At 47.6% G+C, this 16,564-nt stretch overlaps 1 protein-coding gene across 6 annotated transcripts; it reads left to right on the top strand.

Annotated features, from left to right (window-relative positions):
- Window positions 1-385: 385 nt before the first annotated feature.
- On the top strand, window positions 386-16,336 carry LOC133143610 (TRAF2 and NCK-interacting protein kinase-like). Of its 6 annotated transcripts, XM_061265649.1 has the most exons (33): window positions 391-697; window positions 2,017-2,082; window positions 3,537-3,593; window positions 3,676-3,801; window positions 3,891-4,001; window positions 4,067-4,157; window positions 4,229-4,359; window positions 4,613-4,667; window positions 4,764-4,842; window positions 4,926-5,101; window positions 5,647-5,713; window positions 5,784-5,982; window positions 6,076-6,192; window positions 6,504-6,590; window positions 6,750-6,950; window positions 7,224-7,463; window positions 8,181-8,297; window positions 8,612-8,857; window positions 9,143-9,249; window positions 9,331-9,446; window positions 9,595-9,674; window positions 10,348-10,535; window positions 10,766-10,877; window positions 11,096-11,242; window positions 11,451-11,568; window positions 11,656-11,826; window positions 12,124-12,267; window positions 12,380-12,514; window positions 12,604-12,704; window positions 12,850-12,999; window positions 13,099-13,258; window positions 13,410-13,549; window positions 13,762-16,336. In XM_061265649.1, the coding sequence occupies exons 1-33, from the start codon at window positions 641-643 to the stop codon at window positions 13,843-13,845; spliced, it is 4,176 nt and encodes a 1,391-aa protein (XP_061121633.1). In that variant the 5' UTR covers window positions 391-640; the 3' UTR covers window positions 13,846-16,336. The 6 variants fall into 6 exon arrangements, 4 of the variants coding, with proteins under 4 accessions (XP_061121632.1, XP_061121633.1, XP_061121630.1 ...); XM_061265646.1 differs by lacking the exon at window positions 6,504-6,590; XM_061265647.1 differs by lacking the exons at window positions 6,504-6,590; window positions 11,096-11,242 and having other exon boundaries at window positions 392-697.
- Window positions 16,337-16,564: the final 228 nt, after the last annotated feature.

Below are 16,564 nucleotides of genomic sequence, written 5' to 3'. Positions count from 1 at the left end.
GTTCTTCTTCAACAACTCCAGGCTGACATACTTATAAAAAATTCACACAAGCAGGTGTGAAAGTGATTTTCTGTCCTTAGAAAGTGTCCTAATCTTCCACTAGTCGCCACTGGGTGGTGCTAGAGGCACAATCTGAATACTTGAGTTGACACTGTTCGGGTTTGGCCTCCTCCCTCACCTGCAGCGGATCTCACTCGCTGGTTATTGTTTTTGTTTTGATAGATAGATAGATAGATAGATAGATAGATAGATAGATAGATAGATAGATAGATAGATAGATAGATAGATAGATAGATAGGAGTTCATCTCAACAGTAGGCGTGTCTGCGTGATTCGCACGCCCCTCCCGGGTTCCGCGCGCGCCCAGCGAGTGACGCTGTCCTGTGCGCGCCGCCGTCGCCGCGATGCACTCTGTCGTGCGCGCGTCCGCGCAGGTGGAGGCATGTAGCAGTACCTGAAGCCCGTGCACGTCGTGGTCGCTTCTTCTTCTTCCTGACGTCGGCTGACCGCGTGGCGGGAGGAGGAAGGAGAAGAGGTGGTAGAGGAGAAAGGAGGAGGCCGTGGAGGGAGCAAGATAGGAGGACGAGTCTAGAGGACGCTTCCTTCCTTCCATCTTGAGTGAACCAGCCGCATCCGCCGCCATGGCGAGCGACTCCCCCGCGAGGAGTCTGGACGAGATCGACCTGTCTGCTCTGCGGGTAAGCCGAGCGTGCGTGCGCGTGCATCTCTACTTGCGTTTTGCCCACCACCTACCTGTCCTATCCTGTACAATCCTTGTCCTCCTCTGTCTTACCTTTTTTCCTCACCATCCTTCCTCAACCTGTCTGGCCCCCCTCATCCTACCGGCGATGCGCGTGCATGTGCTGCCTCGTTGCATGCTGCATACGTCGTGCGCGTGAATGTGTTTTCTTGACCATCGAGGGCGCGCGTACTCACACCTCGATTAATGCAGATGTGTGTGAGTGCGTCTCGTTCAATCGCTTGTCTTGACGCGCGTGCACGTAAATCCCAACGAGAAGACGCGCGCACGCGCCAACTAGTTCCGCCATTTCGTGATGTTGTGGTCACAGCAGCAGCAGTGCGCGCTCGGCAAGCACGCGCACTATCGTACGCCACAGCTGAGGAATGTGTGGGCGGCGGGCAAGCGTGTGCGTGTGCCTGGTGAAAGAATTCTCATGCCAACTTGCACCTTCTTACATGGCTCAAACGTGCATGTCAGCGCGTGCGCGTTCTCGTCTAGTCTTTCTCTTTTATTATTTTAATTACACAACACAACAGTGAATTACACGCGGTACAAAACAAGTACCTGCAGAGTCAAGTCTGGGCATGATGGAGGGTGCGACTCGGTGTGTGTGTGCGTGCGTGTCATGTCAGAAAAGAGCAGATGCATTGTAGGCCTCAAATGTCTCCATCAGTGAGGAGAAATTAGGTCACACAGGACTGAGATGACACACACTTGCGCATGCACGCACACTCATTGGTAACCTTCTTCTCTTCCCTTTGTTGTCGAAAAGCGTTCTGTTCTAGCTTTTTGCAAATAGTAGTCACTCATTAGCGTTCTCCAGCTTTAGAAGCGGACATCCTCAAACGGAGTGAGAGCGGACATCTACCACCTACACTTAAATTTCATCCCTTCCGAAGTGACTCAATAATGTAGTTTTAACCTCTAATCTGACTCGGACTCGACGGTCACAATTTCCACTAGAACCTGTTGTGATTTGATCTGGATCCCCAGCACTTTATTAAATCTATTAAGTTATAAGTCAAGGAAGAAGCATCCACATCTTTTAGCATTAGCTTAGCATCATAGCACTCATTCTCAGCATCTTTTAGCTTTAGCTTAGCATCGTTTCTCCCCTAGTTAGCATATCTTTAGCTTGTAGCGGCATCTTGTTGCTACGCAGCATCTTTTAAGGTTTGCGTCATCGCGCTCACAAGTATTCCAGTGTTACTGTAGTACTACTTTGAAGGTGTGTTAATATTTCCCGTTTGCTAACTTGTTCTGCGTCTCTCCCAGGACCCAGCGGGCATCTTTGAGCTGGTTGAACTGGTTGGCAATGGCACCTATGGCCAAGTATACAAGGTAAGGCTTGTTGTTACAGGTTAAACTTTCATATTCCTGTGTTGTGTGTATATTACAGATAATTCTCAGATTTAAGCCTATGCAAAGTGTTTTGTGTAAACACATCGGGTCTGAGTTGCGCATTCCCAAACAAGCTGCAGTGGCCCTGATTTTGCTAGTTCTAGTGATGGTCAAGGAAATTCTGGTCATAAAAGTGCTTTTTGGAGTTCTGATTTGCCGTAGCAGATTCTTAACGCGAGTGCTAATACAGAGGTGCTAATAACTAGTCGTGCCGCTGAAGCTAAACACATTTTTGGAATTCCTGGAAGTTGACTGTGAAGTCAGGGAGTGAGAGCACGTCCACACGTATGATGTTCCTGTCATGCGCTCGCATGTATCTTGCCGGTTAAATATGTTAATGTGTGTGTGCGCGTGTGCGTGTGCGTGTGCGTGTGTGTGTGTCATGGAAAACGCACACAATTTAATTTTTGTACATTCTTGCCTAAGACGTCTTGCTTAATACTGACTACTGACTCATTACTGTTGAATATATTTGTGGCTGGGAACTTGGTTCTTGTTTGATTAAATTAGAGGACTACAACACATGTTCACTTAGACATTTTGTTTTAAAAGCTTAGAAAATTGCACTCGTGCATTGAGATACAAGTTTAATTTTTCATCAACTTTACCCGTTGAAATGAAAGGCCATTTATCCGCCCCAGCCCCCAACCCACAAAAAAAAAAAAACACCGTATTGTACTTTATAAAAACGTAGAGTCAAGAGAATAAAATGAACTAGTTTGTGTGTCATGATTTATTGTTGCAATTCATTTCATTGTGCTGCTCCTTCTGGTGTGCCTGCTATGGCCACCAGCGAGCATTATAATAAAGTAATGCAACCATAATTAAAGAAGACTTCTTCTTCTTCTGGCTTTAATATCAGTCATTTTTCACCTGCTTTTTTTCTATTTGTGTCAATGTAATTGTCTTTAATCTTATCCTTGATAATATTGAAGTCGCTTGAACGGTAACAGCGCGCCAAGAATGTTGGGCTTGTCTGAACATATCACCTGAGGATTGTTGTTGGTGGTGAGGCTGTAGCTAAGGAGGTCCACCGCCTCCCTCCCTGCAAGTGTGTGCGTCCATGTGGCTTTTCACACACACACGCACACACACGCACACACACACACGCCCGGCGACTAACACGAGCGATTGTGTGGCAGGCGTCAGTGTTGCAGGAAGCCAGATAAGCAAACAGATATGGTATCGCTTCCTCTCGCTTCACTTTTATTGGCCGCTACCTCCACAGTGTTACACTGTCAACCTGTCGTCCAATCAGATGACTGGTGTGGATGAAAATGTCTTCACACCGTCTTGAAGAAATAAAATATAACAAAATGTTCAGCTAAACTGTGCAAGAGTTTTTGTTTTAATTGTTATGATTAAAAAAAAAAGGGGTTGTCTGTGTGCATCAGGGTCGCCATGTCAAGACTGGCCAGCTGGCGGCAATCAAGGTCATGGATGTCACGGGAGTAAGTAACACACATGTAGACTGTATGTCAAGACACACACACGAAGATTCATGCTCACAAATGTGTGCGTTTGTGTCTCAAGGATGAGGAAGAGGAGATTAAAGCAGAGATCAACATGCTGAAGAAGTACAGCCACCACAGAAACATTGCCACCTACTACGGCGCCTTCATCAAGAAGAATCCTCCTGGCATGGATGACCAGCTGTGGGTGCGTATGGATCCAGGGCAAAAATATTGGGACACGCAATACACCAATCAACCAGTGAATGCTCTTTTTTTTTTTTTTTCTTCTTCTAGCTGGTGATGGAGTTCTGCGGCGCCGGCTCGGTGACGGATCTCATCAAGAACACCAAAGGCAGTTCCCTGAAGGAGGAATGGATTGCTTACGTCTGCAGGGAGATCCTCAGGGTGAGCTGGCTTGAATTGGGAAGAACATGTGAAGGGCATGTTGAAGCGTTGACGTCCTCCTGCAGGGTCTCACTCACCTCCACCAGCACAAGGTCATCCACCGTGACATCAAGGGTCAAAACGTGCTTCTGACAGAGAACGCCGAAGTCAAGCTAGGTGAGATCCGAATGCCTTTTTTTCCCCGTGAAGCATGGTTACATTTAACGCATTTTTGCGTGTGTGCGTAGTGGACTTCGGTGTGAGCGCTCAGCTGGACCGCACGGTGGGCCGCAGGAACACCTTCATCGGGACGCCATACTGGATGGCGCCAGAGGTTATCGCCTGCGATGAGAACCCGGACGCCACCTACGACTTCAAGGTACGCCTGACGTGCTTACAAGTTTGTGGTGGCGACGTGTTATTTGTGCCGCTTCCCGATATCAGTTGGGACGTGTGACTGCGGAACGGTCCAGAACAAGTGAAATGAGAAGGAAAAGTGTCCGAATGTGAGAGGACAGATGGCGGCGTGATATTTTTATGATTTAACAAGTACACGTAGCGCAGCTAGCATGTTAGCACGTTTGCTGGGAACGGGTAAGTGAAGGCGCTTGTTTTTGTGTGTGTTCGTGCAGAGCGATTTGTGGTCGCTGGGCATAACGGCCATCGAGATGGCGGAGGGAGCGCCGCGTAAGTCACAAACCTTTAAGTTCAACACATGGTCGTGCGGTCAACATACTTTAATTTGTGTTATTTGTTCCACTTTCTTCTCCTTGTTATCTTCAGCGCTGTGTGACATGCATCCCATGAGAGCGCTCTTCCTCATCCCCAGAAATCCTGCCCCCAGACTCAAGTCAAAGAAGTGGTGAGTCATGTGACACTCTTGGACCATTTGAATCTGCGTGGGAGGTTCAGTGTTGTGTTGTTGTGCCACGTGTGCCCGTGAAGGTCCAAAAAGTTCCAGTCGTTTATCGAGAGTTGCCTGGTGAAGAGTCACAGCCAGCGGCCGAGCACGGAGCAGCTCCTCAAGCATCCCTTCATTCGGGACCTGCCCAACGAGCGACAGGTGCGCATCCAGCTCAAGGACCATATCGACCGTACCAAGAAGAGGCGCGGAGAGAGAGGTGAGTAGCCGTCGAGGTTGTGGACAACATTGTATATTCATACACCAAAATAACAAACATCCGCTAGCTTAATGCTCGCATATAATACAGAACGCCTTTGATCGGCTAACAGAAATTAGCCTCATTGTTACTTTATTTTGTTGAATGTTTGAGAAAAACTGTCAATTTTCGCACATGTCCTGAATGTTGTTAGTCACCTGAATGTTGAACAGAGGCTGAGATCTACCGGAGTCAAATTCCTTGTTTGGTATGCCCAAACATGGCCAATAAACTTCTTGAAGGGTTGTGGAAAACATTGCATATTCAAACACCAGAATAACAAACATCACCTAGCTTAATGCTAACATATAATACAAAATGCCTTTGATCGCCTAACAGAAATTAGCCTCATTGTTACTTTATTTTGTTGAAGGGATGTGGACAACATTGTATATTCAATCATCAAAATAACAAACATCGCCTAGCTTAATGCTAACATATAATACAAAACACCTTTGATTGGCTAGCAGAATTTAGCATCATCATATTTTCCATGATCCTTCCAGATGAGACGGAGTACGAGTACAGTGGCAGTGAGGAAGAAGATGAAGAGCGGGAAATCGGAGAGCCCAGGTATAACTGCTGCCCGCCTTCTCCGCTGCCCCCTCACTTTTAAACCCGCCTCCTCTGTGCCCTTCTTCAGCTCCATCATCAATATTCCCGGGGAGTCCACTCTCAGGCGAGACTTCCTGCGCCTGCAGTTGGCCAATAAGGAGCGCTCGGAGCTGATTCGCCGGCAGCAGCTAGAGCAGCAGCAGAACGAGGAGCACAAGCGCCAACTGCTGGCTGAGAGGCAGAAGCGCATCGAGGAGCAGAAGGAGCAAAGGCGACGTCTGGAGGAGGTGACCACGATATGATTATTTGTTTATTTCCCACTGGAGTTGCTTATGGACGATCTCACGCACCTGCCTTGTTTTTGTTTTCCCGACGTACAGCAACAACGTCGCGAGCGTGATATGCGCAAGCAGCAAGAGCGTGAGCAAAGGAGGCGGTACGAGGAGATGGAGCAGATTCGCAGAGAAGAGGAGAGGCGGCACGCCGAGCGGGAGCAGGTACGGACCTTGGACGGAGAGATGGACGCTCACACTAAAATCTAATCTAAAACAATCAAACCAACCATAAGAATTTGAATCTGTGTCCATCGTGAACATTAGACAACAAAATAGATGTTTAGAATGTGCCACTTCCTGTCTGCTCGCCGTCATCTGACTTCTTTCTGCCTTTTGAAAAGCTAATCTAACACTAACACAGCTTCACCTTTTTGGTTTCTAACCGCTCTACCCTCCTCCACTTCCTTCTTCTTCCCGCTTCGGTGATTGGCTCCCACCGCTCGCTCCCTCTGCGGCGCTGCTGCCCGCCTTAGGAGTACATCCGTAGACAGCTGGAGGAAGAGCAGAGGCAGTTGGAGATCCTGCAGCAGCAGCTCCTGCAGGAGCAGGCCTTACTGCTGGTAACCTTACTCAGTAGGGCCGTTTCTATGGCGACCGCAAAATGCATGTGTAGTCAGGGGTTACGTTCCAGGTCTCCTTCCTCCTAGCATAACCATTGTTAAGTGATGCAAAAAAAAAAAATCTTTGCTCTAATTAGACTTGTTGTCTTGTGTGGTCAGGAGTACAAGCGCAAGCAGATTGAGGAGCAGCGTCAGGCCGAGCGTCTGCAGAGGCAGCTGCAGCAGGAGCGAGCCTACCTGGTGTCTCTGCAGCAGCAGCAGGACCCGCAGCAGCGCCCTCTACAGGACAAGAAGCAGCTCTACCACTACAAGGACCAGGCGCCAGGGGCCGCCAATGACAAACCTACTTGGGCTAAGGAGGTAGGAGCACTTTGTCCTTCTGATACACTCTGTCCATCTTCCTTGTCATTATTATCATTATACTTGAGAATAACCTCCAGCTTTAACAGGCATAGAAGCAGGGTGCAGTTGGACAGAGGATCATTTGTGATCAAGTCCACATGTCCGCACATATTTTTATCATGCTTTAAATATCTCATCACTTAGCCTTTTTGGTCCACTAGCTCAATGCTAACGCTTAACAGTATCAACTAAAGAGGTGGTCCAGTAAATCCTGGCGTCCGCCATCTGCAGGTGATGCGGCGAGCTCAGAGCAACTCCCCTCGCATCCCCCCCAAGAGGTACCACTCCTTTAGGCATGTGCGAGACGCCCAGCTGGACCCTCTTCTCTTATTGCCTGGTTACAAGCCGTGCCGCCGCCGCCGTCCTCCCTCCTACCCTGCCCACGACAGCCCCTCCAGGGATCACGTCCACGTGCCGCGCATCCGGATCACCTGCGTCCCCGACGCTCGAGGCCGGAGTCCCGACCGCCGGGTCAGTTAGAGGACGAGAAGGAATTACTAACTACTTTTTTTTTCAAACCCCGCTAATGCTTCTTGGTCCTAGCAGGTGGCTTCACTTCCTCTCATGGGTGACACTTTCACTCTCATCTAAACGTCCTTTTCAGCTCTCAATGTTGTCATCTCTTATTTTTCTTCAGCTTCTTCTTCGGAACCAGTGCTTCCCAACCGCAGGAAATTGTTTCCATTCATTTCAATGGGGAGAGACGATGATGCCGCTTAACAATTTTTTTTTGTGGCATTTTTATTTGGCGATGCAATGAAGGTTGGGAAACACTGTACCAAACCTTTAATCTTTGCTTCATGTTTTGCTCTAGAAGGCTACGAGGTGAACTAACTAACTAACTAACCAACACTTGCTCCTCTCTTGCAGGCTTCCTTTCTCTTCATATTACATTTTGTCAACACAGGAAGTCATTCAATGAGGGAATGTTTTGCACGAGTGTCGTTGATGAGCTAAGTGATTGCACATTTTTTGAGGCCGCAGCGGTCGACACATGTAGGGCAACCATGGCTATAATCAGACTGACTCTCTGCGGATAACACACACACACTCGAAGAAAAGCTTCCCTGGGAAATGACGCTTCTAAGGTTCAAAGGTCGCAAGTGCATGTGCCCCCCGCTGCATGCCGGGAGTGACTGAGTTGTGACGTTTTGCGACCAACTGACATACCTCCCTCCTGCCTTGCAGCATAAAGTCTCCAACCGGATCTCGGACCCGTCGCTGCCCCCGCGCTCCGAGTCCTTCAGCAGCGGCGGCATCCAGCAAGCCAGGACCCCGCCCATGCACCGCTCCGTCGAACCGCAGGTGGGTACGCAACAAAACATACCTCACCAGCTTCTGTCAATCAAATAACAGACACGCCTCCGCAAATATTTTTTTTAAATTATCGTTTGGAAGGGTCACATAGGTTGTCAGCATCACTGGAAAAATCGATTCCTCCTGACAAATAAATTTGAATTTATTTGTCCGCCCGAGTGTGAATGCTGTGTGATGCACGATGTTCTCTCCTTTTTCTTCTTCATCCTGACAACACGGCGGATTCCTGCTCCTGTCCCTTCTTTCCCCGCCATCACCTCCATTTCCTCTTCTCCCTCTTCTTCCTGCCGGTGCCGCTGCAGATGGCCCACTTGGTGCAGGTGAAGAGTCCGGGCCTGTCCGGTTCTCAGTCCCTGTACGACCCCCACGGGGTGTCGTCTTCGTCCTCCGCCCTGTCGCCCTCCCCTTCGCGCCCTCCCATGCCCCGGCAGAACTCGGACCCCACCTCTGACACCCCTCCTCCCCTGCCTCTCGCACGTCTGGCACCCCCTCTCGACAAGCTGGATCGCAGCTCCTGGCTGCGGCAGGACGACGACATGCCCCCCAAGGTGTCTGCATGCCGCCTCCTGTGCGCCTCTGTGTGTGCGTGCTGTGTACAGTGAATCAGGCCTCGTTGGTCGTCTTTATTTATTTTGCTCTGTGTGTTGTTTGTTTATACGGTACAGTGAACCCCTGACAGTGTTTAGGGACTAAGATCCGCCACAAATGGTGAAAATCGGCAATTCACTACCCACATTTGTATCTCGTTTCAGTCCTTTTAGTCACAGGGTTCACTGTTGTCCTGAATTTGTGGCGCACATCATCATGTGACTTTCCCAACGTGCGTCCTTCAGGTTCCTCAACGGACCACATCCATCTCTCCGGCCCTGGTCAGGAAGAACTCTCCAGGAAACGGGCCGGGACTCGGACCGCGGGCTGGAGCTCACCTTATACGGGCCAGGTACACACACACAAGCACACGTGGACAACGTGCTGTTCTGGAGGCTTTTTGTTTGGTAAATAAAAGCTTGTGTTGCCTTAGCAACCCTGACCTGCGGAGGACTGACATTTCCATGGATACACCCTTCAAGAGGACAAGCAGCGGAAGTTCCTCCAGTTCCAGCACCCCCAGCTCGCAAGGGGGATCCAACGAGCGAGGTGCTCACGCACACGCGCACACACACACACACGTATTTTGCTGCTTGTTGTCAACTGAAAATGTCATCACATCTTTTTAAGGCTGGTGAGGTATGTTTTGTTGCGTCAGGTCACAGATAAAGAACATTTTGGAATTGTCGTTTTTCAGCAAACGCAGCCATGAAGCCTGAAGGCTCCACGATGGCGTCTGACGACAGCAGAGACGTGTCCAGACCCAGTCGGCCTGCGGTGAGTACACACATACTGACACACACATTGGACACACACCAGTTGGTACATTTCTCATGCTCATTGTCACTCTTCTTCTCTCTCCTCCATCCATCAGAGCTATAAGAAAGCTCTAGATGAGGTCAGTGGTACGAGTAACTCTTCCCCCTCACGAGCACGTTAGCATGCTAGCCATGTGGCCTGTAGCGGTGGGTGAGTGGTTGCCAGAATGCAACCCCGTGCCCCGCGGAAATGTAACATAGCGTATTTCGGGGGCCCAAATGAAAAGATGATTTGATTTCCCGGTATGTCGGAGGTGAACCTGCAGCACCTTCCTGTCACTGCAATAGACATACAGTATATAGACATAGACGAGCACTCAGACGTCCATGCCATACTGGATGTTTAGTAGTTGACATTTGGAGGTGCAAATGTTCCCTGAGCTTTTACCTTTCCTCCCCAGCATGCAGCACGTCCACACAAACTTCCCGCACAAGCGTCTACCTTCCTGAGGCTACCTCACTCCATCCACTTGTTCTTTAGCTTTTTAACTGCAAAGCCTTTGTTTTTACAGTAAACCGAGGCCTGACATGAATAGCAAAAAAAAATCTCAACCACATCAACTTGGCACCACTGAGACGAAGGACAATAACTCCTTTCTCCAAATTAACTTTGTGCGTTATGTCCCTGCCAGGACCTGACGGCGTTGGCCAAAGAGTTGCGAGAGCTGCGCCAGGGCGAAGAAACCAGCCGGCCGCCCGTCAAAGTCACCGACTACTCTTCGTCCAGCGAGGAGTCGCACAGCAGTGAGGACGAGGAAGGCGATGGAGAAGGAGGGGCCAACGACGGGACGGTCGCCGTTAGCGACATCCCGCGCATCATGTGAGATGAATAAATTAAATTATAACAAAAGTCCACTAGTTTAATTCTAGTTTATAAAGTAGAATTCCATAGACAGGGTAATGGAAATTAGCATAGACGATTCACTACTTTGTGACATGCCATTTTTGATTGGCGTCTCAATAAATGACTAGACAAAAAACAGAAGGGTCTTTCAGAGGACTGAGGAGCTTAAATAGAAAGAAATGAGACATACCCAAAATGTCTTTCAGGCCTGCCGCCAGCCAAGGAGCCAATGAGTCGCTGGGCATGATGGGAGGACACGACTTGCACGGCGACGCATACGGAAACAACTCTCGGGACGGCACTCTGATGATGCGCGAGGTGAGCGCGCTCTCATGTTTGTGGACACGGTGAACCACATGCTGCTTCACCAAGTCAACTGTTGGCATTTAACAGCGTCATGATTTAGCAAATCACGACTGCCTCCAGTTGCCCTTCTAGAGAACACCAAAACCAAAATCCCTCTTCAACCTGCTCTCTCCAGCCTCTCACCTGCCAATCACAGCCGCGCTGCCCGCCCCCTGTCTGTCTTCTTCCAGAAGCGTGGCGAGCGGCGGCGGAGCTCCACCGCCAGCAATGGCGTCTTCGGCATCGCTAATTTGTTTGCCGACGCCTCAAATCTGCCCGATTTGGTGCAGCAAAGTTCCTCCCCCCTCGTTGCCCCTGACGACGCTTCTGGGGCAAAAGTAGGTTGAATGAGTCGGTTTGCTCACGAAACCTCCTTGTCAACCTGTGATCCCACACTGTGACCACGCCCACTCTTCCTGGTTTCTTGATTTGCTAATTGGAAATCTTCCCTCCAGCCTCTTCCATTATGGCAACCTGCTTTTAATTGAAGATTTCTGATTGGAAACTCTTCCGTCTGTGGCTGAGCTGTGTTTTGCATCCCAACAGTACGGGATGGGAGGAGGAGGCGGCAGCGGAGGCTCCAAGGCCTCCTTCACGCCATTTGTGGATCCCAGGGTGTACGGGACATCCCCGACAGATGACGAGGACAACATCTCGGCTTCGGGTGTGTCAGATGTGCCCCCCCCGAAAAGCAAACGAATCTCAATGCCAACGCTGCTGTTGTAACGTGTTTTTTTGTGTTGTGGTGCAGCCATGTTTGCAGATGAGCTGCTGAAGCAGGAGCAGGCACGGCTCAACGAGGCCCGCAAGATCTCCGTGGTCAACGTGAACCCCACCAATATACGACCGCACAGCGACACGCCAGAGATTCGCAAGTACAAGAAACGCTTCAACTCCGAGATCCTGTGCGCTGCCCTTTGGGGTGAGAACAACATTGCCTTGAGAACACCATACTAGCTTAATGCTAACAAACAATTCAAAACACTATAGACATGCTAATGTTAGCATCGATAATTGTGGTTTTAGAAGCACTGCATATTTGAGTAGCAACAGTGGAGCGACACATGTAGACAGACATTAGCATCCTTGTCACTTTTATATTTAAAACTACTGTCATGAGTCGCATCTTTTTTTTACTTACCAATTGAACAAGCAAAGAACAAATGATGCACACATTTGGTTAGTCCACAAAGCTGACGTTTTGTGCGTGTGCATGCAGGCGTAAATCTGCTGGTGGGAACTGAGAACGGCCTAATGCTCCTGGACCGTAGTGGGCAGGGCAAAGTGTACAACCTCATCAACCGCAGACGCTTCCAGCAGATGGATGTCCTGGAAGGTCTCAACGTCCTGGTCACCATTTCAGGTGGACTCTCACACTCGACCAAAATGTCTTCATTTTGCTCAATTCGTGCTTTCATTGTAAACCATCACTGCAAATTGTTGAATGATGATGATGCGGTTGCACACGTCTCCAGGCAAGAAGAACAAGTTGCGCGTTTACTACCTGTCCTGGTTGAGGAACCGGATACTCCACAACGACCCCGAGGTGGAGAAGAAGCAAGGCTGGATCACCGTAGGGGATCTGGAGGGCTGCGTGCACTACAAAGTCGGTACGGAAGTCTCGTTCGTGCCGGTGCCACGCGGGACTTGTGTTCTCTTCAAGTTTTTCGGAACACTTATCTCTCAACTCTTATCGTAGTGAAGTATGAGAGGATCAAATTCTTGGTGATCGCCTTGAAGAACGCTGTGGAGATCTACGCCTGGGCTCCCAAACCTTACCACAAGTTCATGGCCTTCAAGGTGCATCTAGTAATAATAATGTCAGTCTTCTCAAAAGAGTCAATCTGCGCTAATTTCAGTAATTATATTATAATTGTTATTATAATTATATTTGTTATATTTATAATTAAAATGTCCTAATATATGCCCCAATGTGTGTCTTCAGTCTTTCACCGAGCTGCAACACCGCCCCCTGCTAGTGGACTTAACTGTGGAGGAGGGTCAGAGGTTAAAGGTCATCTACGGCTCCAACGCAGGCTTCCACGTTGTGGATGTGGACTCTGGAAACCCCTACGATATCTACATACCCTCGCATGTTAGTAGAAGAGAAATGAGAGCAACATTACATCACAGCTGTGATGACAGTGTTACTGAAACAAATGTCAACACATAATTACTGTAATGTATTTTTAAGATTCAAGGTCAGGTGACGCCGCACGCCATCGTGGTCCTCCCCAAGACAGATGGCATGGAGATGCTGCTGTGCTACGAGGACGAGGGCGTTTACGTCAACACCTACGGCCGCATCACTAAAGACGTGGTGCTGCAGTGGGGGGAGATGCCCACCTCGGTTGGTACGTCAACCACCATATTTCTGTCTTCTTTACTGCGACATATTAGTCGGCGCACCAGTAAGTCACCGTCGTGCGTGTGTGTGTGTGTGTGTGTGTGTGTGTGTGTGTGTGTGTGCGCGTGTGTGTGTGTGCGTGCGCGTGTGTGTGTCAGCCTACATCCACTCCAACCAGATTATGGGATGGGGAGAGAAGGCCATCGAGATCCGCTCGGTGGAAACGGGACACCTGGACGGCGTCTTCATGCACAAGCGGGCGCAGCGCTTGAAGTTCTTGTCCGAGAGGAATGACAAGGTGAGCGTCTCAATGGGAATATTCATCCCGACGTGGCATGGTTGAAAGTTTTGGAGAAATTTTGGCAGATGCACTATGGGATTTTTTTTTTTTTTTTTTTTGCTGCTCAAATAGAGCATGTGAGACTTGATGTCTTTGTAGATGATAAAGAATATATGCCTGTTCAAAAAAAAAAAGAGATGGATGACTGTGGTGCTCTTTGTCCTGTGCAGGTGTTCTTTGCATCCGTCCGTTCAGGAGGCAGCAGCCAAGTGTTCTTCATGACCCTCAACAGAAGCTCCATGATGAACTGGTAACCCCGACTGCACTAGCAACATGGCCGCCGTGCTTCGGGGAGTGAGGACGGACCCTTCAGGGTCCAGTGGAGCTCGGCGAGGCCTTTGCGGCGCTCATTCCTTGAGAGGTGGCCGACGTGACGGCGGGCAAGTAGCCTCGGATCTCCCCATGCGGGTGACTACGGACGGTTTGTAGCACACCACTTGTTCTTTGCGGGACCACTTCCTGGATCTGCTCCAGTCTAGCGACGTCTTTTAACCCCACCGCTGGTATTGCGCCAGGAACCAAATGAAACAGTTTTACTCCCAAATGGTTGCATCGCCCCGCCCGTTGGTTTCCAAAATAACTCTTTGTCTGGTAATGGCTCATAAACGTGCTGTGAAAGATTTGTAGTTAAAAATAAAAATATTGTAAAAGGCAAAAGAGAAAAAACAACTTGATTTGTTTAATAAGAATGAAATTGAGAATTTTTTTTTATTTGATTTTGTGTCTGAAATTGATCAAGCAACAAGTTGAACATTTTAAATGCGATAATCTTTAATCAAGCCTCCCACTGTACTCCATTAAATCTGACTTTAATTGGGTGAGTTTTATTTTTAATATATATATATATATATATATATATATATATATATATATATATATATATATATAAAAGGGTTTCTTGTCACTATTCATCACTCGCATGTTCAAATTGTTTTCTCTCTTTTTCCTCCAAAAGTGTTGTTCTCTCAGTTTATTCCCACGCGACCAACCACAAATATTACTGACGTAAAGATGTCGTCTTTCTCCTCGCTATTAGCGGACGCCAATACAACCACAGCGAGTAGTTTTTGAGGTACATTCAATGAACTTTTTTATTGTAATAAAAAAAAAAAGAAAAGTGACGCTGCTAACAGAATTGATAAACCCCTATTCTCCATCCTACGATGTAAATATTCTCACTGTTTAGGACACGGCACGCTACCTAGCACATCTGCACACATTCCAGTTTTTGCACAACATTGTTCATCTCATCTCACCGGGTATGTCGGGAATCCCTCCCAAGCTACGTTTTCTCCTCAATCCATTGAGAGTTAAAGCACTACATCGATGCTATTTAGTGGTAGCATTAAGCTAGCGAACGGAAAGGCTAAGCTAAGAGGTTGTTAACTTTTGTTTTATGTTTTAGTAGGGAATGCCGCATAATTGCTGAGCAGACTATCTCGGGCCACACCATAACAAAAAAAAAAATCACAGAGCCTTTTTTTTTTTTTAAGACACCAATTGTGATGTCATAGAATCACAATGCGAAGGAAAGGTAGACTAACAGGAACTCAAAGTTCACAGTCAAGACTTGAAACTTGCAGTTTGCCATCTCATCCACAGTGGCGTGCAAAGCACCCGAGATGCCCAGCCAACCGCCCCCCCGACCTCCCTCCTTTGCACACCATTGTTTGGCAACGTGCTAAATTAACTTCTGGAGCTCTGCTGAACTGAAGAATCTGATTTTTGAGCACATTGGATCATTTCACTGGACCTCTGTTGCTTAACGAACATATGGTGCACCGAAACCGGGGCAGTGAGTGTAGTAGTGCTGCCGACGTCAGCGTCCTTGAAAGCACCACTGCTCCGATGTCACTCACTCAGGAAACTCCACATGCATTCTTGGCTACCGAGCAAAATACTTGGAAGATCCAGCTGAGCATTTATTCCATAACTAATGAATGACCTTGGATGTGGTATAAACGTTCAAACGGCTCTCCATAAAAATGTACCTGTAAACATTGTAACAATGAACAAAGTCATACACGTCACATGATTTATTCATTGGTGTTCCAATGAATTTGTGATTTTTTTTTTTTTAATTTTTTTGGGAAGGGATAAGTTTTACTCCCATTTTACAAAGAGCTGTGGCCCCGCCCCCTTCCCCATGAGCACAAACTGGATGTTTATATTTTTCAGCATTTGTTTTTGTGCGCTTGTGTTAAGCCTTCAAGAGGCTCACGGTTTACTTAACATTGTTTTTCTCAAATGAACGTATGTGAAAGGTGGAAGCAAGACAACATGGGCCACCTGAAGCCTTTTCCATTATGTTTAAGAAGTTCACTTTTGTGGACTCTGCGCTCTCTCTGTCTCCCTATATATATATACATATATATATATATATATATATATATACATATATATATATATATATATAATTACACTGTATATCTTATTTTTGAGTTCTAGAGAAAGACAAAAAAAATGTTGATCAAGGCTTAGGTGTCTTTCTACAGATTAGAAAACAGCTGGAACACTTTCTAAACAAAAACAATTCAACAGTTTTTATTGTGATATTTGTATTTCAATTTTTGTATCAAGACTGTGAACAGCTGTGACTGTGCGTGTGTGAGCACAGATGAGTGACATGCATGTGAGTGTGTTTTCACGTCATCTGGATCACCGGAATCGAACGACGACCTCAATTTAAGGACACGCATCTGTGATGTTAGAATTCTACAATAAACGTCCTCTTATTGTACAGCAGCAACATCTCTTGTTTTTGTTCTCATAATCGGCAAAATAAACCAACAATGATTAAAGATAAACAGCCAGATGCATCTTGTTGCTAACATAAGACTCCAATTCTTCATAGAGTATTTTGATTTTAATTTGGTTCAGAGAAATCATACCAAAAACGTCAGCCTCTGCTTGACTGAATATAACCAATCGCAGCAAATTATAGAACGAAACACCCGTGAGAAATGAGGGACT

Source organism: Syngnathus typhle, linkage group LG19 (assembly GCF_033458585.1).
Source record: "Syngnathus typhle isolate RoL2023-S1 ecotype Sweden linkage group LG19, RoL_Styp_1.0, whole genome shotgun sequence".
Classification (NCBI taxonomy): domain Eukaryota; kingdom Metazoa; phylum Chordata; class Actinopteri; order Syngnathiformes; family Syngnathidae; genus Syngnathus; species Syngnathus typhle.
The sequence above is the reverse complement of the archived record's forward strand: the minus strand, read 5'-3'. Positions and strand labels throughout refer to the sequence as shown.